General features: G+C 23.9%; 14 protein-coding genes and 27 non-coding genes, besides 6 other annotated features; 25 read left to right on the top strand and 16 right to left on the bottom strand. All coding sequences in view use genetic code 4, as the record gives it.

Moving 5' to 3' along the window:
* Window positions 1–288: a tandem repeat.
* Window positions 289–576: a tandem repeat.
* Window positions 577–2,085: an inverted repeat.
* On the bottom strand, window positions 635–1,411 carry atp6 (ATP synthase F0 subunit 6). The gene has a single exon. It carries the CDS (start codon window positions 1,409–1,411, stop codon window positions 635–637), a length of 777 nt encoding a protein of 258 aa, YP_008475095.1.
* A 68-nt stretch (window positions 2,086–2,153) lies between the features above and the next one.
* On the bottom strand, window positions 2,154–2,225 carry trnM(cau). The gene has a single exon. It is a non-coding gene; the product is annotated as a tRNA-Met (tRNA).
* Window positions 2,226–2,233: 8 nt separating this feature from the next.
* On the bottom strand, window positions 2,234–2,308 carry trnL(uag). Its single transcript has one exon. It is a non-coding gene; the product is annotated as a tRNA-Leu (tRNA).
* A 77-nt stretch (window positions 2,309–2,385) lies between these two features.
* cob (apocytochrome b) lies at window positions 2,386–3,876 on the bottom strand. One transcript has 2 exons: window positions 3,384–3,876; window positions 2,386–3,059 (listed from the first exon to the last, which is right to left on the bottom strand). Exons 1-2 carry the CDS (start codon window positions 3,874–3,876, stop codon window positions 2,386–2,388), a joined length of 1,167 nt encoding a protein of 388 aa, YP_008475094.1.
* Window positions 3,877–4,192: 316 nt separating this feature from the next.
* Window positions 4,193–4,263, bottom strand: trnW(uca). Its single transcript has one exon. It is a non-coding gene; the product is annotated as a tRNA-Trp (tRNA).
* A 33-nt stretch (window positions 4,264–4,296) lies between these two features.
* On the bottom strand, window positions 4,297–4,379 carry trnS(uga). Its single transcript has one exon. It is a non-coding gene; the product is annotated as a tRNA-Ser (tRNA).
* A 7-nt stretch (window positions 4,380–4,386) lies between these two features.
* Window positions 4,387–4,458, bottom strand: trnE(uuc). The gene has a single exon. It is a non-coding gene; the product is annotated as a tRNA-Glu (tRNA).
* Window positions 4,459–4,460: 2 nt separating this feature from the next.
* Window positions 4,461–5,243, bottom strand: orf260 (hypothetical protein). Its single transcript has one exon. The coding sequence runs from the start codon at window positions 5,241–5,243 to the stop codon at window positions 4,461–4,463; it is 783 nt and encodes a 260-aa protein (YP_008475093.1).
* Window positions 5,140–5,880, bottom strand: cox2 (cytochrome c oxidase subunit 2). The gene has a single exon. It carries the CDS (start codon window positions 5,878–5,880, stop codon window positions 5,140–5,142), a length of 741 nt encoding a protein of 246 aa, YP_008475092.1.
* Window positions 5,881–5,927: 47 nt separating this feature from the next.
* Window positions 5,928–6,001, bottom strand: trnM(cau). The gene has a single exon. It is a non-coding gene; the product is annotated as a tRNA-Met (tRNA).
* Window positions 6,002–6,201: 200 nt separating this feature from the next.
* trnG(ucc) lies at window positions 6,202–6,274 on the bottom strand. The gene has a single exon. It is a non-coding gene; the product is annotated as a tRNA-Gly (tRNA).
* Window positions 6,275–6,288: 14 nt separating this feature from the next.
* Window positions 6,289–7,098, bottom strand: cox3 (cytochrome c oxidase subunit 3). Its single transcript has one exon. It carries the CDS (start codon window positions 7,096–7,098, stop codon window positions 6,289–6,291), a length of 810 nt encoding a protein of 269 aa, YP_008475091.1.
* A 114-nt stretch (window positions 7,099–7,212) lies between these two features.
* On the bottom strand, window positions 7,213–7,285 carry trnT(ugu). The gene has a single exon. It is a non-coding gene; the product is annotated as a tRNA-Thr (tRNA).
* rnl lies at window positions 7,286–13,757 on the bottom strand. One transcript has 6 exons: window positions 12,046–13,757; window positions 10,489–10,603; window positions 10,357–10,366; window positions 9,345–9,915; window positions 9,014–9,096; window positions 7,286–7,666 (listed from the first exon to the last, which is right to left on the bottom strand). It is a non-coding gene; the product is annotated as a large subunit ribosomal RNA (ribosomal RNA).
* Window positions 7,733–8,701, bottom strand: rnl-i5 (putative LAGLIDADG endonuclease). The gene has a single exon. It carries the CDS (start codon window positions 8,699–8,701, stop codon window positions 7,733–7,735), a length of 969 nt encoding a protein of 322 aa, YP_008475090.1.
* On the bottom strand, window positions 10,642–11,829 carry rnl-i1 (hypothetical protein). Its single transcript has one exon. It carries the CDS (start codon window positions 11,827–11,829, stop codon window positions 10,642–10,644), a length of 1,188 nt encoding a protein of 395 aa, YP_008475089.1.
* A 612-nt stretch (window positions 13,758–14,369) lies between the features above and the next one.
* cox1 (cytochrome c oxidase subunit 1) lies at window positions 14,370–17,531 on the top strand. One transcript has 2 exons: window positions 14,370–14,771; window positions 16,311–17,531. The coding sequence occupies exons 1-2, from the start codon at window positions 14,370–14,372 to the stop codon at window positions 17,529–17,531; spliced, it is 1,623 nt and encodes a 540-aa protein (YP_008475087.1).
* Window positions 14,772–15,680, top strand: cox1-I1 (hypothetical protein). The gene has a single exon. The coding sequence runs from the start codon at window positions 14,772–14,774 to the stop codon at window positions 15,678–15,680; it is 909 nt and encodes a 302-aa protein (YP_008475088.1).
* A 126-nt stretch (window positions 17,532–17,657) lies between the features above and the next one.
* trnL(uaa) lies at window positions 17,658–17,739 on the top strand. Its single transcript has one exon. It is a non-coding gene; the product is annotated as a tRNA-Leu (tRNA).
* Window positions 17,740–17,761: 22 nt separating this feature from the next.
* Window positions 17,762–17,834, top strand: trnQ(uug). Its single transcript has one exon. It is a non-coding gene; the product is annotated as a tRNA-Gln (tRNA).
* A 17-nt stretch (window positions 17,835–17,851) lies between these two features.
* Window positions 17,852–17,924, top strand: trnK(uuu). Its single transcript has one exon. It is a non-coding gene; the product is annotated as a tRNA-Lys (tRNA).
* Window positions 17,925–17,932: 8 nt separating this feature from the next.
* Window positions 17,933–18,005, top strand: trnH(gug). Its single transcript has one exon. It is a non-coding gene; the product is annotated as a tRNA-His (tRNA).
* A 44-nt stretch (window positions 18,006–18,049) lies between these two features.
* On the top strand, window positions 18,050–18,123 carry trnM(cau). Its single transcript has one exon. It is a non-coding gene; the product is annotated as a tRNA-Met (tRNA).
* A 96-nt stretch (window positions 18,124–18,219) lies between these two features.
* rps3 (ribosomal protein S3) lies at window positions 18,220–20,007 on the top strand. The gene has a single exon. The coding sequence runs from the start codon at window positions 18,220–18,222 to the stop codon at window positions 20,005–20,007; it is 1,788 nt and encodes a 595-aa protein (YP_008475086.1).
* Window positions 20,008–20,265: 258 nt separating this feature from the next.
* trnP(ugg) lies at window positions 20,266–20,337 on the top strand. Its single transcript has one exon. It is a non-coding gene; the product is annotated as a tRNA-Pro (tRNA).
* Window positions 20,338–20,363: 26 nt separating this feature from the next.
* Window positions 20,364–20,436, top strand: trnR(ucu). The gene has a single exon. It is a non-coding gene; the product is annotated as a tRNA-Arg (tRNA).
* Window positions 20,437–20,489: 53 nt separating this feature from the next.
* trnV(uac) lies at window positions 20,490–20,561 on the top strand. Its single transcript has one exon. It is a non-coding gene; the product is annotated as a tRNA-Val (tRNA).
* Window positions 20,562–22,386, top strand: rns. Its single transcript has one exon. It is a non-coding gene; the product is annotated as a small subunit ribosomal RNA (ribosomal RNA).
* Window positions 22,387–22,474, top strand: trnY(gua). The gene has a single exon. It is a non-coding gene; the product is annotated as a tRNA-Tyr (tRNA).
* Window positions 22,475–22,478: 4 nt separating this feature from the next.
* Window positions 22,479–22,550, top strand: trnA(ugc). The gene has a single exon. It is a non-coding gene; the product is annotated as a tRNA-Ala (tRNA).
* A 36-nt stretch (window positions 22,551–22,586) lies between these two features.
* Window positions 22,587–22,661, top strand: trnD(guc). Its single transcript has one exon. It is a non-coding gene; the product is annotated as a tRNA-Asp (tRNA).
* Window positions 22,662–22,665: 4 nt separating this feature from the next.
* trnS(gcu) lies at window positions 22,666–22,744 on the top strand. Its single transcript has one exon. It is a non-coding gene; the product is annotated as a tRNA-Ser (tRNA).
* Window positions 22,745–22,834: 90 nt separating this feature from the next.
* Window positions 22,835–22,981, top strand: atp8 (ATP synthase F0 subunit 8). Its single transcript has one exon. It carries the CDS (start codon window positions 22,835–22,837, stop codon window positions 22,979–22,981), a length of 147 nt encoding a protein of 48 aa, YP_008475085.1.
* Window positions 22,982–22,996: 15 nt separating this feature from the next.
* trnI(gau) lies at window positions 22,997–23,069 on the top strand. Its single transcript has one exon. It is a non-coding gene; the product is annotated as a tRNA-Ile (tRNA).
* Window position 23,070: 1 nt separating this feature from the next.
* trnF(gaa) lies at window positions 23,071–23,144 on the top strand. Its single transcript has one exon. It is a non-coding gene; the product is annotated as a tRNA-Phe (tRNA).
* Window positions 23,145–23,241: 97 nt separating this feature from the next.
* On the top strand, window positions 23,242–23,472 carry atp9 (ATP synthase F0 subunit 9). The gene has a single exon. It carries the CDS (start codon window positions 23,242–23,244, stop codon window positions 23,470–23,472), a length of 231 nt encoding a protein of 76 aa, YP_008475084.1.
* Window positions 23,462–24,610, top strand: orf382 (hypothetical protein). Its single transcript has one exon. The coding sequence runs from the start codon at window positions 23,462–23,464 to the stop codon at window positions 24,608–24,610; it is 1,149 nt and encodes a 382-aa protein (YP_008475083.1).
* Window positions 24,611–24,615: 5 nt separating this feature from the next.
* trnN(guu) lies at window positions 24,616–24,688 on the top strand. Its single transcript has one exon. It is a non-coding gene; the product is annotated as a tRNA-Asn (tRNA).
* A 59-nt stretch (window positions 24,689–24,747) lies between these two features.
* On the top strand, window positions 24,748–24,819 carry trnR(acg). The gene has a single exon. It is a non-coding gene; the product is annotated as a tRNA-Arg (tRNA).
* An 11-nt stretch (window positions 24,820–24,830) lies between these two features.
* On the top strand, window positions 24,831–24,900 carry trnC(gca). The gene has a single exon. It is a non-coding gene; the product is annotated as a tRNA-Cys (tRNA).
* Window positions 24,901–24,978: 78 nt separating this feature from the next.
* Window positions 24,979–26,487: an inverted repeat.
* Window positions 25,653–26,429, top strand: atp6 (ATP synthase F0 subunit 6). The gene has a single exon. The coding sequence runs from the start codon at window positions 25,653–25,655 to the stop codon at window positions 26,427–26,429; it is 777 nt and encodes a 258-aa protein (YP_008475082.1).
* Window positions 26,488–26,775: a tandem repeat.
* Window positions 26,776–27,063: a tandem repeat.

The following is a 27,063-nucleotide window of genomic DNA, read 5'->3' as shown; positions in this document are numbered from 1 at the left end:
TTAATAAAAATAATAATATAATTATAGGATAAATAAGATAATAGGAGATAATTGTGGGGTAAATAATTTTATTAGGGGTAAGGGGAGAATGTATGTAACATTAATTAAATTAATTAAAGCTTGTACATACTTAAATTAGGGGTTCTTAACATACTTCTCCCCGTCCTTTAATTCCCCCTCTCTCACCTAAACTTAACATATAAATCATAGTTCACATCTTATTCAATATTCTTTATCTTTTATTTTAGTCATTCATTTTAAAATCTTAAACATTAAGTTACTATACAATTAATAAAAATAATAATATAATTATAGGATAAATAAGATAATAGGAGATAATTGTGGGGTAAATAATTTTATTAGGGGTAAGGGGAGAATGTATGTAACATTAATTAAATTAATTAAAGCTTGTACATACTTAAATTAGGGGTTCTTAACATACTTCTCCCCGTCCTTTAATTCCCCCTCTCTCACCTAAACTTAACATATAAATCATAGTTCACATCTTATTCAATATTCTTTATCTTTTATTTTAGTCATTCATTTTAAAATCTTAAACATTAAGTTACTATACAAAAGGGGCCCCCCCGTCCTTGTAGCCTTGTATCTATCTCGCTTTTTTCAATTTATTCCCCTAATGTAAATATATACTATCTTTTAAATAACTTGATGTTAAGATTGCAAATACATATGCTTGAATACATGCTATAGCAAATTCTAATATTACTATCGCAAATATCCCTAATAATGGTATAAATCCTAATATTAATGTTATATAATTTATACTCATTAAATTCTTAACTAAATTACTTAATATACTCATTAATAAATGACCAGATAATGTATTAGCTCCTAATCTTAATCCTAATGATATAGCTCTCGCTGTATATGATAATAATTCTATTAAAACTAATACCGGTACTAATGGTAATGGTGTTCCACTTGGTACAAATAAGCTAAAAAATATAAATTTATTTATAAATAAACCTAATATTGTTAAACCTATTCATAAACTTACTGATATTCCTATTATAAATATTAAACTTGCTGATAATGCAAAATTATATGGTACCATTCCTATTAAATTCGCTATTAATATAAAACTAAATAATGTATATATTAATGGTATATATCTTCCATAGACTGATCCTCCTATTTGTCCTTTAACCATATTTAATATTGTATCAAATACTGCTTCTATTGATATTAATCAATTTGAACCTTTAATTAAATTTTTTCCTATTGATAATTTAAATAAATAATAAATTACTAATAATACTAATATAGTATATATACTAAATGTACTTATATTTATTGTACTTAAATTTATAAAAGGTGAATTAATTTCTAATATATTATTAATTATAAATTGATCTAATGGAGAATTTATTATTCAATTATTTAAAATCATTTTTCTTTTATTTTTATATGTTCATATATTATCATATTATATTGCTTATTTCTCTATTAATTTATACTTTATATATTAAAAAATTAAACATACTATAGAGTTCTATTCTTTAAATTTTAAGAATTAAAATTTGAACTATATAAGCAGATATAACGGCAAAATAACTTAATCCTATAATAGTTAAAAATAATTTTTATTATTAAATTCTCTTAATTTAATCCTTTTAATTTATTGAATAGCATTAACTTAAATCAATACTTTAATTAACTTTAAGGTGAAATTATTATTTAATTTGATACTATAATCTATGTTTCTAAACTACTATAGAGTTATATTTATATATGTTGAAATTGTCTTTATTTAGTCTTTTTTTATATCCCATTTCTATTACTTTTTATTCTTTTTTTTCTTATTTTTATTTTTATTTCTTATTTAATTCCCTTTAAATTAATTAAAAATACCACATATAGACTAATATTTCCCTAATATATTTAATTATATTTTAATTTTTATTATTATATTCCCTTTCTTTTATTTTAATATATTTAGTATTTTTTGAATTTATTCCCCCTTTTTCAGATTTTTTTATTCTTTTATTTATTTAGCTTTTTTTATTTAATTCCCTTTTATATTTTTATTTTTATTATTTTTATATATTTAGTATTTTTTTAAACTCACACCCACTCTTTAGCTGTTCTTATTTCTTTATTATAAATTCTATTCTGTCTTATTATTTCTTCTATTAAATTACTAAGAATCGAACTTAGATAGTTTCATTATGAGTGAAATGCTTTAACCGTTAAGCTATAATTTATTATTTTTTATGATTAATTGGACTTGAACCAATAAAACCTTAACCCTAAATTAAGTACGTTTACCCTATTTCGTCATAATCATATTTATTAGAGTAATATACTTTATATATTATAGGTTCTTTTTACAAAATACCTTATATATACAAGCCGCTATTAAGCTTACTCTTTGTTAGGTAATGACCCTAAGTAAAATAATATGTTCTCTAATGTTGATATAACTGGTGTTATAACTAAGAAATATGAGAAATAAAATACTGTAGATCATACACCTAATTGAATAAATGGTACTTCAACATGTAATTGCCCTAAGTTCGCTAATAATACAAAATTAAAGATAAATAATCAGAAGAAAAATTTTGATAATGGTTTGAATGCTAATCCTCTATAGATACTACGATCTGTATAAGGTAATACTAATAAAATTAATAATGCACCAAACATTGCAATAACTCCACCTAATTTATCTGGAATTGAACGTAAAATAGCATAAAAAGGTAATAGGTATCACTCAGGGACTATTGAGGCAGGAGTTACTAGGGGATTTCCTGGGATATAATTATCAGGATGCCCCATTGTGTTAGGTGAAAAGAATACAAAGAAACAGAAGAATCAAAATCATACAAATACTGTTACTAAATCTTTAAATACAAAGTATGGATGGAATGATAATCTATCTAAATTTCCTGTAATTCCTACTGGATTACTTGATCCATGCACATGTAATGCAATTAAATGTAATACTACTAATGCAGCTAATACAAATGGGAATAAATAATGGAATGCAAAGAATCTTTGAATTGTAGGATTACTTACTGAAAATCCACCTCAGATGACTTAATTAACTTACCTTTATACAATATTTATATCATATTAATATATATTACTATATAAATTAGACTATGTCATCATCCATTGTTTATACAATTAGGATGTAGAGCGCTCTTGTCTAGATATTGTTATAATACTCACTAGTTAGTCGTTGAACGTTTATTATTCTATTAATTATAAATAATACTTCGCTTCAATTTATCCATTTGGCTTTATTGAAATTCACTCTATTTTTCATTAAATATTACTATCTAATGCCGCTCATCTGATCTATTTTTAATTTAATATTATATTTTATAATAATATTAGGTAAGAATAGTAATAAAAGAACGGAACAACATCTCCACCTATAAATGGAATAGCAGATAATAAATTAGTAATAACTGTTGCACCTCAGTGACTCATTTGCCCATAAACTAAACAGTAACCCATAAAGGCAGTTGCTATTGTAGCTATTAAAATTATAACACCAATGATTCATACTAAAACTCTTGGTTTTCTATATGAACCATAATATAAAGCTTTACCTATATGAATGTACATACAAATAAAGAAGAAAGATGCCCCATTTGCATGAGCGTATCTAATTAATCATCCTAAATTTACATCACGCATTATATGCTCTACGGAGTCAAATGCTAATTCAATATGTGATGAATAATGCATTGCTAAGAAAATACCAGTTACAATTTGAGTAACTAAACATAATCCTAATAATGATCCTAAGTTATATCAATAACTAATAGTACTTGGTTGTGGAGAGTCAATTAAATAACTATTAACCAAGCTTAAATAAGGTTGAGTTTTTCTATATGCTTTCATAAAGATATGATATGTGGGGTATTATAACCCCCTTCTATGTCGGGGGTTATAATCTTCTATATTAATATTATTATACTTAATAACTTCCTATCCTATTGATTGGATAAATTACAATATATAATATATTAATTATATAAATTATAGTAATATTGTTCTTTAACAAGAACAAGGTTTTATTTCAAAAATGCTGTATATATACAAGCCGGATAAAACCTTAATTAAATTAATAAAATCGATTATATTCGACAAATTCTTAGTAAATAATTAATTGTTATTGTACAATTAACTATAGGTAATGTAATTATAATATTTATATCAGGTCCAGAAAGATTCGAACTCTCAAATATAGTTTTGAAGACTATTGTTTTACCGTTAAACTATAAACCTATTTAAAATAATTTGTTAGTTATATTATAATATCGGATTAAGTAGGATTCGAACCTACAGTACTATAAAGTATGATAGCTCAAATATCACGCATTAGCCAGTTCTGCCATTAATCCTTTTAGTTAATCTTTATCGGAATCGAACCGATATAATTGATATGAAGAATCAATGTCTTAACCATTAGACCAAAAGATCATTTATTTAATTTGTTTAAATATTACAGTCATTTCTTGACCATTATATTGAATTTTTCTAGGTTTATCTTTTTCAATACATCTTTGTAATGAACTTCTAGCTAAACCTAAACTTCTAGCTGCTTGAGCTTGACTAGGATATGTTACAAGTAATTCATCATTATCATATTTATATACTAGTATTTTATATTTTAAAGGCGCAGCCTCTATTTTATCTTCTAAAGTTCTAGGTTTTTTCTCTAACTTTATTTTTTCATTAGCTATTATAAATTCTTTTATATCAAATGTATTAATATCTATTGGTTCAAAACTTACTATGAAATTTTTATTATCTAATTTTAACATTTTATTACCACTAGCATATCTATGTATTGTCATTCTACTTGTATTTAAACTTTGAGCAGTTTTAAGAATACTATCAAATATTGATAATAATTCCATACTTTGATTATCTATATCAACTAAATATACATATACTTTTTTAGGTGTATTATGAAGTTTTTTTTCAGTCGATATAGTTGAATATGATCTAATTTGACTAAAATTATTAAATAGATTTCTAGAGTTTAATACATTATTATAATTGTTATTATAATTATAACCGTATTTATTTACCTTTTTATTTTCTTTATTATTATTATTAATAGTTATATTAAATAATCTTAATAAATATATGAATAAACTATTGTTCGTCAATTCAGGTAAGAAATTGATTCAGGGATACAGCTTCAAGTTTAATCGGCATCGCGCTATGTCCAACGCCACATAACTCGCTACACTGTCCATAGTACACACCTTCACGTTGTATTAATGCAGAAGTCTGGTTTAAACGACCTGGTGATGCATCTACTTTAATTCCTAATGATGGTATTGCAAAGTCATGAATTACATCAGCTCCTGTAACAATAAATCTAATATGAGTATCTACTGGACAAATTAAATGTGCGTCAACATCTAACATACGTAATTGTCCATCTTCTAATAAATCTTCTGGTATAATATATGATTCAAATTCAATTGTTTCTCCTTTTTCATTAATAAAATCAGAGTATTCATATTTTCAATATCATTGTAATCCGATAGCTTTAATTGTCATTGCTGGAGCAATAACTTCATCACAAATATATAATAAAATAAAACTAGGGAAAGCAATAACTAATAAGATTATTGCGGGGAATGAAGTTCAAATAATTTCAATTAATTGACCATGATTCATATATTTATAGATAATATTACTATTATTAAATTTAATAATAGAATTGAATAATACGTAAGATACTAAACATAATATAATTATTAAATAGAACATAATATTATTATGTAATTCTACGATACCTTCCATATTAGGTGTAGCTGAATCTTGGAAGAATACAGCTCAAGGTGTTGGGACGTCATTGTAAATGGCATTATTAATAAATAACATAAAATTTATATTTTAACTAACTAATATCTTTTTAACTTATTATGAAAGTACATAATTACGATTTGAACGTAAATCAATAGCTTATGAGGCTATTATGTTAACCATGTTACACTATTATGCTATATATAATTATAGTGAGGGTTTTAATTCAAAAATACCTTATACATACAAGGGGTTAGAAAGACTGAAACATCCCTCATTTTAAAAAACCCTCATACATACAAGGGGTAAGAAAAACACTTTTGAAAAAGTTCTCATTCATATAAAACGGTTATTAACTTAACTCTCAATATAATCCCCTCTAATTAAATTCTTTAAATATACGAATTGTGAGACTCGAACTCACATGATCTGCTTGGAAGGCAAAGTGTTTAACCAGTTAACTTAAATTCGCATTTCTTTCCTTCATTAACTTCCTCATCAATAGAATACAATATATAAAAATAATCAGATTATATCTAATATATGTAAATATAATATTGTTGTTTCTAAATTTAAATGGTGAGTGTTAGTAAAATGATAGAAATACATTCTAAAATAACATACTAATAACATTAATGCTAACATTACCATATGTAAAAAATGTAATCCTGTTGCAGCATAAAATACTGAACCATATACACTATCTGATATTGTAAATGTTGCAAATGTATATTCTAATACTTGACATAATACAAATATTATTATTAATGCTGTTGTTATAAATAAACCTACTAATGTTGCTTGTCTATTTTTATATAATATTGCATGATGTGCTCATGTTACTGATGCACCACTTGCTAATAATATTATTGTATTTAATAATGGTAATTCTGTTGGTTTTATTGATTGAATTCCTACTGGTGGTCATGTCGCACCTAATTCAATTGTTGGACCCATAGCTGAATGAAAGTATGCTCAAAATAATGAAGCAAATATTAATATTTCAGATAATACAAATAACATAAATCCGATATTTAATCCTCTTCTAACTGCTATTGTATGGTCTCCTAAATATGTACCTTCTATTACAATATCTCTAGTTCATAAAAATATTGAACTTAATACTAATCCTAATGCTAAATATAATCAAAATAAATTTGTTATATAATTATGCATTGTTAATCCTAATGTTAAAGCTAATGACATTAATGATAATGATATTAATAATGGTCATGGTGAAAAAGCTACTAAATGAAAAGGAAATAATTGTAAATTTTGTCTATTTTTTATTGTCATTTTTTTTATTTTGTTTTTCTTTATATATATATTCTTAATTATATATTAACTATATAATATAACGTTAAATATCTTATTGTATTTAACAAAAGGAATTCCCTCTTATATTAATTGTGTTATAATTAGGATTTGAACCTAAAACCTTTTGATTACAAAACAAACGCAATACCTGTTATGCTATTACAACATGTGTTGTTGTTTAAATAAATAATAGAAGTATAATAAAAATATAATATTAATTAGGCTATACATAATTATGGTAATATGTAGCTATTAATATACTAGTCTAATATAATATTAAATATGCAACTTGTGCATATGTTATTAGTTTATAGAATTTAATTTCGTATTTGAAATGCTTTCAATACTTAAAATAGATTAATTTAACTTAACTGCATACTAAGTTACTTCTGTTAAACAATAAATTATATGAATATATCATAGATATACTCCTCTTAATAACAGTCAAATCATTGATTAACAATATCCAATCCTTTCGTACTAAGATATAGAATTCTATTAACTATGTCCTAAAGAAGATAGAAACCATACTGTCTTACGACGTATTAACAATTTATTAGCAACTATTTTCATAGTTGATTAGACTATATTTTCAACTTTCCTTTTCCCTTTATTATTTCATTAATTTCTTAATATATTCATCCAGTCTTATTCCCTTCTTATTCTCTATTATATTATATAATTCACTTATAATATATCTTATTTTATCATTATTCTTCTTATAATCTTTATTATCTGATATGTATTTTAATACATTTATCATATGTTTAATTTTATATCCCTTTATTAATGGATAATTATCCTCCGTTATCATCTTATTTAAAATGTTCTTATTAAATTCTACTATACTTTTAGTTTCTCACCTAAATGATGTATTGTTTATATTATAAATATGACCTATATTATTAAAGTAACTCTTAATATTATTAAGTAATAACATTTCGTTCTTATCCTGTATTATATAATATGTTAATGTAATATCTTTATTACTATTTAATGATACTGATAAAGATCCCTTACCATCAAATAATCCATTAATATAATCTAAATCTAGATTAGATGGTTTATAATTTTTTATGGATAATTCCATATCTTCTATTATATTTAATATATCTTTATTATATATTTGATTATTAACGATATATTGTTGTTCTTTATTTAAATACCGGTTATGATTATTAGTTATTTTATTAGCTAATATAATTAAACTTAATAATATGCTATTATTATTAATATGTAATTTATCTATCATTATATTAATAATATATTTTAATATTATAACTTTAATATGCTTATTACTTCTTAGGTCATTCCTTAATAAAAAGGGTATTATAATATGATGTAAATCATTTAATTGATTAACTTGATATCTTATAGTATTATCGGATTTATTTATTATAATAAATCCAATATCATTGAAGTAATGTTTAATCTTTAGGATTAAATCTTTATTTTTAATATTTTGAGTAATATTAAAGTAAGGAATTAAACGTAATGAATTTTTAGTTTTATGTAAATTAATACCTATAGATCCATTCGCTTGAATTAATCCTGAAATATAATTATTAGTTAATTTATTCATATGGGATGGTTAATATAGAAAAATACTGAATATATACAATACGCTAGAAACCACATTCTGTGGTTTAATACACTAAAAAGTTCCATACCTATTGTATGTATAAAGGTTTTTATTCTTTTAGAAAAGTGCTGACGTTTTATTTAAAATTTATATCATTTTAAATCCAATATATTTATATTGAGTCGTTACGGGATCTTACAAAAGGTAAAATTTCCCACGGTATTAACATATTAATTATATTCATTAACTTAGTCTTCACCGTTTTCAGTCAGTTATTCGATATTTTTCACAAAATAAAGGGGCTTAATACTTTAACCCAACTCACGTAACCTTTTAATTGACGAACAGTCAAACCCTTATTAGCTTCTACGACCAATAGGATAGGTTGAGTCGACCATATGTTTTATTAAATTATTTAATCTTTAATATCAATAATTCTCATTATTGTTCAGACTATGTCTTTAACTTAATATTGCTATTAAATTATCGGGAACTCTTGGTTAGTTTATTGTTATACTACTCACTAACTAGTCGTTGAACGTTTATTATTCTTAATAAATGTATAAATAATATTTCGCTGCAAATTGTCCATTTGGATTTCTTTGCAATTCACCCGATTTATATCCTCGACATTGACTAACTTATCGAGGTCACGAACAGCGCTGACAATATCTACTCTCTCGCGCTACCATGCTGTTATCCCCGGCGTAGCTTTTATTCGTTATCGATCACTTGTACTATAAATATGATCTGTTCACTATACCATACGTAAGTATAATTCAGACTTGTAGGTCCGAATTTCTTGCATAGTTATGCTATTATACTTTAAAGAATATTTATCTTAACAATAAATATATATATCTGATTTCATCTTCAGATTAACTATACAATAATTTATTCTATTATAACATTGATTCAATGTTTTTAACAATATTAAAAATTATCTTTTTAATTTATATCGAATATATCTAATTTAATTGTAAATGGTCATATTCAGTTACATTTTATGAAATCAACGCCCCATTTAAACTATCAGGCTAAAGATGTCTCTCTAAACTAATTAAGAATTATTAATTATCTAAATTAATTAGTTGATTACGAGATAAGTACCTATAATTTCAAATTTAAGTATTTCATTATTATACCAATATATTACTTAATATTCTAAAAATTGAATAAAATAGGAACAACTTATTAGACTATAGTAAAGCTGCACGGGGTCTGTTGAGATAGGTAAACTTATTACTAAGTGTTCCCCCTCTAAGAACCGTACGTGCTACTTTCATAGCATACGGCTCAAGCATTTAATTATTCATTAAACACCTATATCTAAGTCTGCATTCTTTCGAATTAAATCATTTTGATTCTATCTTATTCATTACAAATAAGCATTCGCTTTTTAGATTATCCTTTACCCACTATTATATATTTAATCTTACAATTAAACTTCCCCCTTTAGGGGGGATAATATTGGGCTTACCTAGTTTATTTAATAATACCTTTATGATTACCTTAGAATTTCACTATACGTTTATTGATATTTTGGCCCATTAAAGAAAAAACGAGAACTTTTTCCTACCATCAATAAGATTCCGCTTCAAATGTGAATTTGTTTTCACTATTCATAGTAATCTAGTTCATTAACCCGATTGAAAATCGGGTCTTAAATTAATAACATAAGCTTTATACAAATAAATTACTTTTAATGCATATTATGTCGAACTCATACAATGGACTGTAAGATGGATTTTCACCATATTATTATTAAACACTTTTCTAGTCGCACTCTCGTCTAACTTTAGGTAAACGGCATCTTCACCGCTAATTCAATTTCACTAAGATTTTGGTAGATACAGTTATCGCATCATTCTATCATTCATGCGAGACTATAATTAGTAGACAAGGCATTCATTTAAATCAGATTTATCATCTTATTCACATTATTCTATAATATTATTAGTTATTTTTTTTAAAGAGTAAGAATTCATATTATATTTATACTCTAATATTTGTGCTCATCCTTCATGTGTTAAATGTTTGTTATTATTAACTATATCAATCGCTTTAACTCATAAATTAAAATTATTATTCTTAATACCTATTATATTATAGGTTAAGAAAAAAGGCACTATTATAGTATTAATATCATTTCTATCTTTAACAGTGTAATAACTAATTATAGATTCTTTAAAAGGTAATTGATTAATTTCCTCAATAGATAATTGTTCAATATTTTTTACATACTTATAAGTTGTATTTCTTGTATAATTACGTAAAGTTCCACAATTAAAGTAAGATTTAATATGTTCTAATAATTCATAATCATCTGACTTTTGAGATATAATATATGAAAAAGTTACATAATAAGGTTTATTCTCATTACAATTTATATAAAATCCACCATCACCAGATGTAAATCCAGCTATTCAATAATCTTTAATATAATCTATATTACGTTTTATCTCAGGGATAAATACGGGATTATTTAATAAATGAGGATATTTTTGTTGTAAATTTTCCGATATCTTACGTCTATTAATAGATAATCTTATTCTGATAATATCCTCTACTTCTTTATCTGTTAATCTTTTCTTTTTATTAGAACCATCACCATATTTAATGATAGCTGCTTGTTTAAAAAGATAAAAATCACTTTGTTTTTTACTTTGTAAAGGGTAATTTTCAAAATGAGGAATTATTATAGTTATTAAATCCTTAATTTTAGATACTTTAAAATAAATAGTATTATTACGTTTATTCTCTCAGATATTTCCTATACCAAAAAATTCTTTTAATGAATTTATTAGGTTTTTATCTACAGTATGCATACCTATAACAAATTCTAGTTGAATTCGTTTTCCAATTTTTAATGTAAAACAACCCTCTGCATCAGTTAATCCTGTTATAAATCAAGGGTGTAATTTTATATGTGATAAATTAGAAAGGCTTCTGATCGGATACTCACTTTCATGAGCCATTAGAGTACATCTTAATCTAACTTGTTGTTGATTGAATTTAGTATTAGAATTCAATAAGTTTAGATAACTACCGTATACTCGTTGCTCTTTTACAATAAAATTATTAAAAATACTATAATTATTTATTGATTTAGATACGCGATAGCCCATTTTATTTTCATAAATCTTTCAACTTGTTACCTTACCTGAGTAATTACTTCAGCCATATCATACTTTTCAGTATAAATAAACAATGTTTATTTTAAATTTCTTTAATACATACCAACAACTATGTTTTATTATATTAAATCATTTGATACTTGGTATTGAAAGCTTTAGGGTGTCCCCGTAGTTTGGTAGTTTTTCCCAATATAGAGTTTGCCTAGAACTCTTTTCAGGCTACATTATGACTCTCATTATAAAGCCGCCATTGACTTAAATTTTAATTACATTATCGATTAAATAACATACTTTATTAATAAGCATTGGGCAGACCTCACACTTTATACTATAATATTAATTTTCGCAAAGTGCTGTGTTTTTAGTAAACAGTTGCACGATATGTACTTTATTATTTCCTTTTGACAAACGTGGGAAATATGTTTTGCCGAGTTCATTTACCAAAATTATCTTATTCACTTTCTTTTCTACTTTCGTATACCTGTGTCGGTCTTATTACGGTATTAGTTATTATAATTTTTTCCTGTACTAATTATTGTTATAATTATATGTAATATAATTACATTAGTCGTGTATTATAATTATTAATTACCTATTAATTATACCTATTCAGGTAATAATCTTAGGGACCGATTTTTTATTAAAACCTCATACTTAAAGTGAAGGGGATTATCCCCTTTTACGTTACTCATGTTAGCATTCTCTATTCAATTTCATTTGTATTGTATATATTTAGCAAAATTTGCAAAATAATACTATTATTATTACCTTAAATTAATTAAGATATTCTATAATTGAGTGTTTTGTTACCATAATAAGATAATTAAATATCCTATTATTTATAGGTTCAGTTATATTCTTTAATATAAGTTCCGGGTATTGTCTATATAATTTCTCTTAAAATAAAATTATTATTTACATAACTAGTCCGTTGATACACGTTGATCATAGAATAGATTACTGTCAAACCCATCTCGTAGTTGTTATAGAGATAATTTATATTAATTACACTTAGAATATAATTTGGAACTTTACCTAATAATCTGGGCTGTTTCCCTTTAGACTATAAACCTTATCGCCAATAGTCTGACTATTATTTAATTATAATGTGGAAGAATTATGAGATTAAATTATATTGATAATTTTAGTAAAAAAACCCCAATGATAATTAATTGCTTTACCTTCCGATTAATAATAAATAACGCTATACTAAAATATATTTCACAAAAAACCAGCTATTTGTAGATCAGATTTGTCTTTCACTACTTATCATAACTCATCAAATAATATTGCAACATTAACTTGTTCAGCCGATTTATATTATTTACCAAATTAATAGTAATATAATACTTCCGCTTGGTTATGATAAGATCATCTACTTTCGGGTATATAACTATTAACTACTAATAATGTATATATACATTATTTTTCTCAATTTCTTTATAAAGAAAAAATTTCTTTTTGCTAATAATTATAACTTGCTAACCCATTATACAAAAGGTACATAATCAAATTTTAATTGTTTAAAATTCTCTTATTGCTCATGATTTTACTAATATATAAAATTCCCTTTCGGTACTAGTTAGTGCTTATTGATAATATTTAGCTTTAGAATTAGTTAATCCTATATTCCCACCTTTATTGAGGAGGTACTTGCTTAAACTATACTCTATTTTCTCTCACCAATACTCATAGAATCTCTGTTGATTTATATTCCTTAGGTTACTAAGATGTTTCAATTCACCTAGTTTACTTTTATCAGTTTCCTTTAGGTTTTTTATTCATTTTTATTAAATAAATTTTTACCTATTTTTATCAATAGCGCATTTTCTTATATATTAATTAATCTTGATTGATTTTTATTATACTAAATCTTTTCTATTATTATATTTATATATGTATACTTTTCATTAGGTTACTCTATAAGAAGTGTAGCTTATATCTTGTATGAATTGAGTATTTTTAATTTATAGCTTTCTTACCCCTTGTATGTATGAATCATTTTTGAAATAAAACCTTTAATTAAATTACCCCTTGTATGTATTCAGCTTTTTTAATAAAAAAAATAATCTATTCAATTAAATAACCTATTGTATGTATAAAGCTTTTTCGAAAAACCTAAACTTAATTAATGTTCTCTAATCTAATCTTATCCTTATCCTTAATATATAAATGGATAATAGATTCATTAATATCTCTTTATCTTAGTATATACATTCTATATATGCTCTATATAATATACCAATTACATTAATAATAACTTAGCTAATATTTTATATATTAATTTGCTTACCATATAATTAATATTTACTTATAGATTGTTGTTTATAACAACAGTTAATATAATATTGTTATAATAAAATTTAACTATTAATATTCGTTATACCCCCCCAAAGGGGGGTTTAATTGTATAAGTAAATATACGTTATTACTTAATAATATAAGTTTAATATATCATAAAAATATATCTTTTATTAAAGGATATTTCTTATATTATGTACAGTATAACTTTCTCATATGAACTTACATAAATGTCATCATCAATAAGTTATTATATTAATAGATGATTATTTAGTACTTCAGCCAAAGATATTGCAGTATTATATATTATATTCGCTTTATTCTGTGGTTTATTAGGTTCATTAATGTCCGTTATTTTAAGATTAGAATTATCTTCTCCTGGTAACCAAATATTAATGGGTCAACATCAATTATTTAATGTTGTTGCTACAGCTCATGCTGTTTTAATGGTTTTCTTTTTAGTTATGCCTGCAGCTATAGGGTTCTTTGGCAACTACCTAGTTCCATTAATGATTGGTGCTAGTGATATGTCATTCGCTAGATTAAATAATATTTCATTTTGATTATTGCCTCCAGCATTAGTATCATTATTAGCTAGTGCATTAATTGAAAACGGGGCTGGTACGGGTTGAGTGCGCCATTTAATTGATATAATTTTTGAGTGTATATACTCCACTTTAGTTTTTTCATATTACTATTACTTAAAACAATTTATATCATCTAATCTATTTAAAAATAAATTAAAATCTATAACAACTACTAATAATAATCATCGTTATTCAACAAAAGTTGAATATTTAGATATTATTCCTAATAATACATGTAAAGATTTAATTATTTGAAATTCAGAATATAATATATCTACTTATACTACTAAATTTATTTCTAAAAATGAAAAAGATATTATCGCTTTAACTCATTTTAACAAATCTGTATTAATTGGTTCATTATTATCTGATTCTTATATAGAAAAAAATGGTAATTGAAATCCTAGAATTAGATTTGAGCATTCTGTACATGCATTTAGTTATGTTATTTATTTATATAATCAATTACAAATTTTGAGAAGTATTACTCCTTTATTATTAATTAAAAGAAAATTAAGAAATAAAGTTTTCTATAGTTTATCTTTTAAAACTAGACAACTGTTATGTTTAAATGAATTATATTATTTATTTTATAAAAAAGATATAAATAATAAAAAAGTTAAAAGAATAAGTCCTGAATTATATCATTATTTTAATGATATAGTTTTAGCTCATTGAATTATTGGAGATGGAAGTAAAACAAAAGGAGGTATAATATTATGTACTGATTCATATTCTTTTGAAGATATATCTATTCTTATTAATATTCTAATATTAAAATATGATATTCATCCTATAATTAAATATCATGCAAGTTATAAAATATCAGATGTTAATAAAAAAAATAAAAGTATGAAACCTCGTATATGTATAAATACATATGATTCTAGAAAAATATCACAAATAGTACTTCCATATACTGTAGATTATTATAAATATAAATTATTTATCTAAGATAATTAGATTGATTATAAGTAGTAATATAATTATTATTAATTATTAATAATAATTTTAAAGTGTAAAACATTTAACTAAGGTATGTAAAGTAATTTACAACTGACAATAGCATGTTAAAAAAGGGAATTTAATAAAGATTTTTATTCATCTTTACATGGTCATTCCCGAGTTAAGATTCTCAAGGTAAGTATAACAAACTCAATTAAATAATTCGAAAATTTTTATATTGGTAGGAAATTATCCATAAAAATTTTGAGTATATATTATATTTTATACATGTTCAACCTGATATAATATTAGAAAAAACAATACTTTTAATAAATAAATATTAATAAGTGATTAATGTGTAATGACTTTTTTATTTATTACGAATTAGAGTACCTAAAAGAATATATATGAAGTTATATCAAGAACTTGGGATTAACCAAAAATAATAATAATAATAATAAATTTTTGGTTAACAGAATTTTCGTAGTAGTATTTATAAAAAAAAAATACGAAGGAAAATAGGAATAAAGAATTGTTTTCTTTATTTTGGAAAGCCGTATGCTATGAAAGTAGCACGTACGGTTTGGCTTAGGGCTTTTATGTTAATTTTATTTTAAAAGAACATATCTGCTACTAGTTACAGTTTACCCGCCCTTATCAGGAATTGGTTCACATTCAGGTCCTTCAGTTGATTTAGCTATTTTCGCATTACATTTAACTTCTATCTCATCTTTATTAGGTGCAATTAACTTTATTGTTACTATTTTAAATATGAGAACTTTAGGTATGACTATGGCTAAATTACCTTTATTTGTATGAGCAGTAATGTTTACAGCTATCTTATTATTATTATCATTACCTGTATTATCGGCAGGTGTAACATTATTATTAATGGATAGAAACTTTAACACATCATTTTATGAACCAGCTGGCGGTGGAGACCCAATCTTATATGAACATTTGTTTTGATTCTTTGGGCATCCTGAAGTGTATATCTTAATTATTCCTGGATTTGGAATTGTATCTCATGTTATTAGTACTTATGCTAAAAAACCTATCTTTGGGCAACTTGGGATGGTATACGCAATGGGGTCTATAGGGTTCTTAGGTCTATTGGTCTGAAGCCATCACATGTACGTTGTGGGACTGGACGTTGACTCTAGAGCTTACTTTACATCAGCAACTATGGTTATTGCAGTACCTACTGGTATTAAAATATTCTCATGAATTGCTACTTTATATGGTGGATCTATAAGATTTACTACTCCAATGTTATATGCTTTAGCATTCTTATTTTTATTTACAATAGGAGGATTATCAGGTGTATTATTATCTAACGCTTCATTAGATATAGCATTCCACGATACATACTATGTCATCGGCCACTTCCATTATGTTTTATCATTAGGTGCGGTATTTAGTTTATTCGCTGGATATTATTACTGATCTCCTATGGTAACAGGATTATATTATAATAATAATTTAGCAAATATCCAATTCTGATTATTATTTATAGGTACAAATATAACATTCTTCCCAATGCATTTCTTAGGTTTAAATGGTATGCCTCGTCGTATACCTGATTATCCAGATGCATTTGCAGGATATAATGCAATAAGTTCATTTGGTTCATTAATATCAATTACATCAGTAATATTATTTGCTTATGTAATATATGACCAATTAATGAATGGATTACCTAATAAATCATTAAGTACTAATTCATTATTAAAAAACCCGGACTTCTTTGAATCTAATAATATATTTAATAGTAATGAATTAAAAGCAAATTCTATTGAATTCTTATTAAATCACCCTCCACTATTCCACCCATTCAATACTTTAGCTATCCAATCATAATAATTCTAAAGGAAATATATATAAATATATATGTAATATGTTTAAGAAAATTAGCTTAGTTTTTTACATTCAAAAATGCTGTATACATACAATAGGTAAAAAAGAAACTTAGTTATAAAAAATCAAGTCATTGTGGTGGAATTGGTAGTCACAATATACTTAAAATGTATTGCCGAGAGGCGTATAAGTTCGAGTCTTATCAATGACAATAATAAATAAAAAACATATATTGAGCCGTTGACTAATAGGTAAGTCACTTGTATTTGGAGCAAGTTTATAATAGTTCGAATCTATTCGGTTCAACTAATAATAACCCACAAGGGATGGTAGTTTAATTGGTAAAACGCTTGACTTTTAATCAACTTATATTCGGTTCAAGTCCGGTTCATCCTATTAATTAAGGTAAATATAATTTAATGGTTAAAATAAGTCATTGTGGTTGACGCAATCTGAGTTCAAGTCTCAGTATTTACCCTCCTAAAAGTTAACCACTTTTTCCACTTAATTTATATTAATTCGTTAATATAGTTTAACAGGTTAAAACGGTTGCTTCATAAGCAATTAATGTTAAGTTCAAATCTTACTATTGACTTAATAATATTTCTTATTTTTCATAATAATAGTATATCCTTTCCTTCAATTGAAGTAGATATATTATGACAATAATAACACACAAAATAAACAACAAATGAATTGAATAAACATTAAATTAATTCTTAAATTAATTATTAATAAACTTATTAATAGCCCTATTAATAGAGCTAATTATCTTAATATTAGATACAATATTACTATTTTATTATATGTATTTGAGGATTTATTCCTTAATAAATTTAAATCCTTAAAAGATAAGCAAATTCATTATTATAATTATATATTGAATAATAATAAGTTAATTAAACTTAACTCTACATCTAACAAATACATAGCTTATAACTTTAATAGATATGAATTATTAAAAAATATGCTAATATCTAGATTAACATCTAAATTAATATATGACTTAATATATAAAATATTCTATAATAATATTAATAAATCATCTAGATTTATAAATAATTATGTGTACTTAGTTATAAGTAAGCCCAAAGTAAAAATTAATTTATCTAATGTTAAAATATCATTTTATTACTATTTACCTAGTTATAAACCTAACTTATTCATTAATAGAACATTATTATATTTAAATAATAATAATCCTAAATTAGCTCAAAGTACTTTATCCAAAGGGAAGTTAGATAACCTTAAGTATTCGTTTATTTCTAATATAATTAATAACATATTTGAACTTAGAAATAATAAGCATTTATCTGAGAATTTAAACAATATTATTAATAAAAAATCTAATAATATTTATAGCTCATCTTTATATAATTTAATTGCTTATAGACTTAAATTTAGAGTTTTAAATCATAATATTAATAATGATTTAACTCGTTATTATATTAAGAATTTATTGACTAATATTTATTCATCAGTTAATATAGTTAAAAATAAAAAAGGTCACGGTAATTTATTACCAGTATCAATATACAATAATATATTAAATGATATTCCTCAAGAAAATAATTGATTATATTCTGGATATACTAATTTAGATACCAAGAAAAGAATATACAAGATATTATTAAATAGAGGAAATAAAGATTTAATCTTAAGTAATACGAAATATATTAGTAATAACACTAATATGGATTCTAATTTAGTAATTAAGAGAGCATTCCACAACTCATCAGATAATAAACCAAATTATTTACAATTAATAGTCTTTAGTATAAACAAGTTATTCAACCAATTAAATGGCAATAACAATATTAATAATAAATCAATAATTAATGTAAATAAGTTATCTAATATACTAAGTAAATTCTTTAACAATAAGAAAGTTATAATAAACCCAATACATTTAAAATATGAGTATAATAATACTGACATATTAATGCGTATATTATCTAATAGTATAGATGATGAGAATGACAGAGATATTGACAGGAAATTTAGAAAGATATTATTAAATAGAAAATTAGTATTAAATGATAGTAAACGGATCTTAAATACAATAAAAGAGAACAAATTAGTATCAATATCTAATAGAGACAATATTTATGATAATCAATTAGATTATCAGAAGGAATTAAACGTAAATAATAGTATAGACAATATAAGTAAAGAGAGTATTAGAGACATATTATTACCCAATATGAACATAAATTTATCAGATAATATAACAAATAAATATTTAGTAGGAACCAAATTTGAATATAATGGTAAATATGGGTCTAGTTGAGGTAAACGTAGATCTAACAAGTATTCATATAATAAAGGTACATTTAGAAATTATTTAATAGAATATAATCAAGTTAAGAACAGTAGTTATAATTTAAATTATATAAAACCGGGAGTAAGTAAAGGATATATAGGAAAACACACATTTAGTGGTAAAGTCGGTATTAAATTAACATTAAATAGAATATAAATCGAGATATATATAAAGATATAAGAGGTAAAATTTTATATATTTTTAAAGGGAATTAATTATTAATTAATAATAAGTAAATTATTAAAGAAAGTAATGAAAAATCAAACTAATATTATATTATAATATAGGTATAGTAAATGAAAGAGATATATAAATAAAGTATAATATAAATATGTAAATAGGTAAGTAATATTACAAAAATGAAGTTAATATAATAATAATAATAATATTATTAATAATAATTTAGTAACAAATCAGGTTGATGCCGAATGGTTAGGCACCTCTTTTGGGAAGAGGCTCAAGCTAGTTCGATTCTAGTCAACCTGAATAATAAATAATAGAAATTATAACCAACTCTTTTAGTTTAATTGGTTAAAACATATTACTTCTAATAATATAATTAACGTTCGATTCGTTAAAAGAGTGATAAATACAATAATATGTAGATAGATATTACAAATATATAAATATATATTAATTGGAATTTAGTTAAATGGTTATAACATGAGTTTTACACACTTATATTATAGGTTCAAATCCTGTAGTTCCTAATAAATAAAAGAAATTTAATCAAGTAATGAGCATGATGTTGGCTCAGGTTTAACATTATCTAAGGACTTTATACATGCTAATTGTACGTTTATTTAAATATATTATAATGAATATAATATAATTAAGTAAAAGTAGTGTGAAGGTGAGTAGGATTGAAATCAGAACTATTAATTTAGTTAAAATACTAAATAATAGATAAAGGAGAAATTCCGTTAATAGTCGAGTCAATATTGGAATAGGTAGTAGGTGATGTAAGAGATCAACCTAGCCCATGATCCATAGTCAGTAATTTATCGTTATAATGACCACATTGATAATTAAATATATCAATATTAATTATGTCTAATTTCTATAATTATATAATTATATCGATAGGCATAAAATACAGCAGTAGGGAATCTTAGACAATGATCGCAAGATTGATCTAGTTACTTAGAAAGATGATACTTATGACAAATAATTAATTAAATTAATTAATTATATAATAAAAATAAGGATGAAAAATATAAAATCTAATTATAATAACATATTATTAATAATATGTACAAGGATAATGACCTTAAATTATAATTAAGTTCCAACCAAGAGTAGTGCCAGCAGTTGCGGTTAGACTACGGGAGCAAATGTTAACCAGTACTTGGCTTAAAGGATCCGCAGGTTAAATAATTAAATTATTTTAGAGTATAATATAATAGGATATTGAATAATTACAGAAAGATATAAAAAATGATGATCGTAATTAGACAGATAATAGCGAAAGTTATATTCATTATACATACTGACACTGAGGGATGAAGGTATGAGTAGCAATTTGGATTAGATACCCAATTAGTTCATACAGTAAACTATGAGTACTATATAAATAATAATAAAAATATTATATAAGAGATATAAGTGAAAACTTAAGTACTCCGCCAGACGAGTATACTCTCAAGAGTGAAACTCAAGACAATAGACGGTTACAGGAATACGCAGTGGATTGTGTTTTTTAATTCGATAATACCCGAGAATCTTACCATTGTTTGTATTATAAACAAATGTTACATCGTTGTTGACAGTTCGTGCCTTATGGTTTTGATTAATTTCTTGAACGAACGCAAATCCTTTTTTATATGGGTTATAATAATAATAACTGAATATAAATTAAATATTAATTATCTTAATGATTAATAGTAATATTAAAAATAATATTACATAAATTAGGAGCGACAACAAATCATGATGACTTTAATATAATGGGCCAAAGACGCAATACAAAATATTAATACAAAATCTTATTAGAGAAAAGGAAAACTTTAATAAATGACGAAAATGATATAACTAATATATTTGATAAGATATATATATCATATGGATTATCTTCTGAAATTCGGAGATATGAAATTGGAATTGTTAGTAATCGTATTTAATAGGAATACGGTGAAATTTATAACTGTTTCGTACTAATTACTCATCATTCGCTGGAAATTCGAATATATTATAGTGTATTTGAACACATTATTTCAATTTAAAGAATTGATTTAAGTGGATAAAAATAATAACAGTCATATCCTAGAATAACCAGTGAGAAGTTGAAATACAGTTACCGTGGGGGAACCAGCGGTGGTATGTGAGACAATTTGAGATATCAATATTATTCAAAACAAACTAAAATTAACAATAGGTACTCTAATAAGAGGGTTATATCGCGGGCATTGATCCTAGTGTGATAACAGAGTGACGACTACATTAAAACCCCTATTTTAATATATTTAGCTTTTTCGATATTAAAAAAACCTATTTTAATATATTTAGCTTTTTCGATATTAAAAAAACCTAATAGACGGGAAGATCTTCAATGTTGGTATTTGAAGCTGACCTGTAAATTCAGTGATATGTTTTATCTTCATACGTTCGATTCGTATTCTTCTCAACATGGGGTAATAGTTTAATTGGCAAAACGATTGCTTTGCAAGCATTTAATCTGTGTTCAAGTCACGGTTACTCCAATTAAATTCAATCTAATCTAATCTAATAATAAAAATGGTTCTGTAGCTTAATTTGGTTAAAGTCTTATCTTGTCACGATAATGGATATCCGTTCGAATCGGATTAGAATCGTTATGGAAATTTAATCATTGGTAAGATAAATTACTTGCTATGTAATGGAGAAATCTGGATAGGTTCGAATCCTATAATTTCCGATTTAGGTTAATTATTAAAACTCCTAAATTTAATAAAAATGATAAATTTAATAAAGTTTAATAGTTATATATTGAATATATATATATATTATGCCACAATTAGTGCCCTTTTTCTTCTTAAATCAATTATTTTATGGTTATTTAATCTTATTCGCTATCTTAGTTTTATCTTCATATGTTATTTTACCTTATATCCTAAAATTACGTATTGCTAGAATTATTATAGCTAAATTTTAAAAACCTTTAATAAATAAGTCTATAATTTAACCGGTTAAAATACCTCCTTGATAAGGAGATAATAGATGTTCGAATCATCTTAGACTTAAGTTCCTATAGCTTAATTTGGTTAGAGCAGTAACTTGAAGCGTTATTGATATAAGTTCGAGTCTTTTTAGGGACATTTCCATAAAAAATATAGTTAGAATAATTGTATATCTATTAATATAATATATATTATACATTATCATAATAACCTAATAAAGGTAATAATTTTTAAAATGCAATTAGTATTAGCTGCTAAATATATTGGTGCTGCAATAGCTACAATCGGATTAACAGGTGCAGGTATTGGAATCGCTATCGTTTTCGCTGCATTAATTAACGGTACATCAAGAAACCCTTCATTAAGAAATACATTATTCCCATTTGCTATTTTAGGGTTTGCCTTATCAGAAGCAACAGGTTTATTCTGTCTTATGATTTCCTTTTTATTATTATATGGTGTTTAATTTTAAATATTATTTTAATAATCTTAAAGCAATGTTATATTCCATTATATCAGATATATCTGAATTAATTAATTATATTATATTTTTATTATATTATAATAATAATTATAGTTATATTAATATAAATAATCATATTCTATTAAGTAAAGAATTTAATAATGATGATATTAATGATAATACAAATAATAATGAAGTAAGTGACAATAATCATATAAATGATAATAATAATAATCATATTACTAATAATCCATCTTCAATTAAAGAAAATAATATATCAACGAAAGATAAATTAATATCATTAATAGAGAAGAAGCATGGAGAGAAGTGAGTAAAGAATTATAAAAACTATACATTAAAAGAGTTAAAGATATTATTAGACAAAGATATTAATATATTTAATAAGAAGTATTGAGACAATGTATTAAAGAACAAAGATATTGAATATAATGAATATTATAAATATTCAATATTATTAGGATTAGCCTTAAGTGGATTAAAATTTAAGCCTAATGACAAGAGATATTATTATACACATACATTAAAAGATATAACTTACATAAGTGGATTAAGGAATGTATTAATTTATTTTAATTTAATAACAGGTAAGTTAGGTAAGAAGCAAGTATATAAGAACAAGAATGATAAGAAATATAATAATATAGTAATACATTTACGTAAATTAGACAACAAGTACATAGTACCATTATTATCAGGCTTATTTAGATATAATAAATGAACAAATAAGTGAGAGATGAGATTAATAAACAAGCATTTATTTGGGAATTATTTTACATGAATATCATTAGGAATATGATTATATGAGAAGAGGATACATTCAGATAAAGGAGGTTATATAAAATTATATGATGACAGTTTAAAACATATAAATGACATAATATTTTTACATGAATATATTAAGACGAAATTCAACTTAGACATATCGTTATATGTGGAAGAGGAGAAGAAAAATAATGTAGAAAGTCATAATAATGAATTAAATGACAATACGAGAGTATCACAATATAAGATGTATATTAAGAAAAATAGTTTAGATAGAATAAGATTAAATTTATCAGAGTATTTTACGACTGAGTTTATCGATGATATATTTGAGAATGACAGAAGAAGTAATAAATAATAAATGTTAGAATAGCTTAATTGGCAAAGCGATATACTGTTAATATATTTTATTTGGGTTCAAGTCCCAATTTTAACTTAACTAGATTATCTTTAAAGATAAGGAGATATATATAAATATATAACGATAGAAAGATTTATCCTTTAATTCAATAGGTAGAATATTAAACTACGGATTTAATAATATTGGTTCAAGTCCAATAGGGATTAATAAGAATATGTGTTTAGAGTTAAAGGTTAACAAATTGATTGCAAATTAATTACTCGTGGGTTCGATTCCCACCTAAGCATCTAGTTATATAATAGAGGGAGGAGACCTATAATAATAATTGGGATAATCGACAATAAAAAGTCAATTATCCCACCCTCGTTTAAAAAAATACTAAATATATAAAAATAATAAAAATAAAAATATAAAAGGGAATTAAATAAAAAAAGCTAAATAAATAAAAGAATAAAAAAATCTGAAAAAGGGGGAATAAATTCAAAAAATACTAAATATATTAAAATAAAAGAAAGGGAATATAATAATAAAAATTAAAATATAATTAAATATATTAGGGAAATATTAGTCTATATGTGGTATTTTTAATTAATTTAAAGGGAATTAAATAAGAAATAAAAATAAAAATAAGAAAAAAAAGAATAAAAAGTAATAGAAATGGGATATAAAAAAAGACTAAATAAAGACAATTTCAACATATATAAATATAACTCTATAGTAGTTTAGAAACATAGATTATAGTATCAAATTAAATAATAATTTCACCTTAAAGTTAATTAAAGTATTGATTTAAGTTAATGCTATTCAATAAATTAAAAGGATTAAATTAAGAGAATTTAATAATAAAAATTATTTTTAACTATTATAGGATTAAGTTATTTTGCCGTTATATCTGCTTATATAGTTCAAATTTTAATTCTTAAAATTTAAAGAATAGAACTCTATAGTATGTTTAATTTTTTAATATATAAAGTATAAATTAATAGAGAAATAAGCAATATAATATGATAATATATGAACATATAAAAATAAAAGAAAAATGATTTTAAATAATTGAATAATAAATTCTCCATTAGATCAATTTATAATTAATAATATATTAGAAATTAATTCACCTTTTATAAATTTAAGTACAATAAATATAAGTACATTTAGTATATATACTATATTAGTATTATTAGTAATTTATTATTTATTTAAATTATCAATAGGAAAAAATTTAATTAAAGGTTCAAATTGATTAATATCAATAGAAGCAGTATTTGATACAATATTAAATATGGTTAAAGGACAAATAGGAGGATCAGTCTATGGAAGATATATACCATTAATATATACATTATTTAGTTTTATATTAATAGCGAATTTAATAGGAATGGTACCATATAATTTTGCATTATCAGCAAGTTTAATATTTATAATAGGAATATCAGTAAGTTTATGAATAGGTTTAACAATATTAGGTTTATTTATAAATAAATTTATATTTTTTAGCTTATTTGTACCAAGTGGAACACCATTACCATTAGTACCGGTATTAGTTTTAATAGAATTATTATCATATACAGCGAGAGCTATATCATTAGGATTAAGATTAGGAGCTAATACATTATCTGGTCATTTATTAATGAGTATATTAAGTAATTTAGTTAAGAATTTAATGAGTATAAATTATATAACATTAATATTAGGATTTATACCATTATTAGGGATATTTGCGATAGTAATATTAGAATTTGCTATAGCATGTATTCAAGCATATGTATTTGCAATCTTAACATCAAGTTATTTAAAAGATAGTATATATTTACATTAGGGGAATAAATTGAAAAAAGCGAGATAGATACAAGGCTACAAGGACGGGGGGGCCCCTTTTGTATAGTAACTTAATGTTTAAGATTTTAAAATGAATGACTAAAATAAAAGATAAAGAATATTGAATAAGATGTGAACTATGATTTATATGTTAAGTTTAGGTGAGAGAGGGGGAATTAAAGGACGGGGAGAAGTATGTTAAGAACCCCTAATTTAAGTATGTACAAGCTTTAATTAATTTAATTAATGTTACATACATTCTCCCCTTACCCCTAATAAAATTATTTACCCCACAATTATCTCCTATTATCTTATTTATCCTATAATTATATTATTATTTTTATTAATTGTATAGTAACTTAATGTTTAAGATTTTAAAATGAATGACTAAAATAAAAGATAAAGAATATTGAATAAGATGTGAACTATGATTTATATGTTAAGTTTAGGTGAGAGAGGGGGAATTAAAGGACGGGGAGAAGTATGTTAAGAACCCCTAATTTAAGTATGTACAAGCTTTAATTAATTTAATTAATGTTACATACATTCTCCCCTTACCCCTAATAAAATTATTTACCCCACAATTATCTCCTATTATCTTATTTATCCTATAATTATATTATTATTTTTATTAA

The sequence above is a fragment of the mitochondrial genome of Ogataea philodendri (genome assembly GCF_020536065.1).
Source record: "Ogataea philodendri strain CBS 6075 mitochondrion, complete genome".
In the NCBI taxonomy this organism is placed as follows: domain Eukaryota; kingdom Fungi; phylum Ascomycota; class Pichiomycetes; order Pichiales; family Pichiaceae; genus Ogataea; species Ogataea philodendri.
Note: the sequence above shows the minus strand (reverse complement) of the source record. Positions and strands in the feature narration are given on the sequence as shown.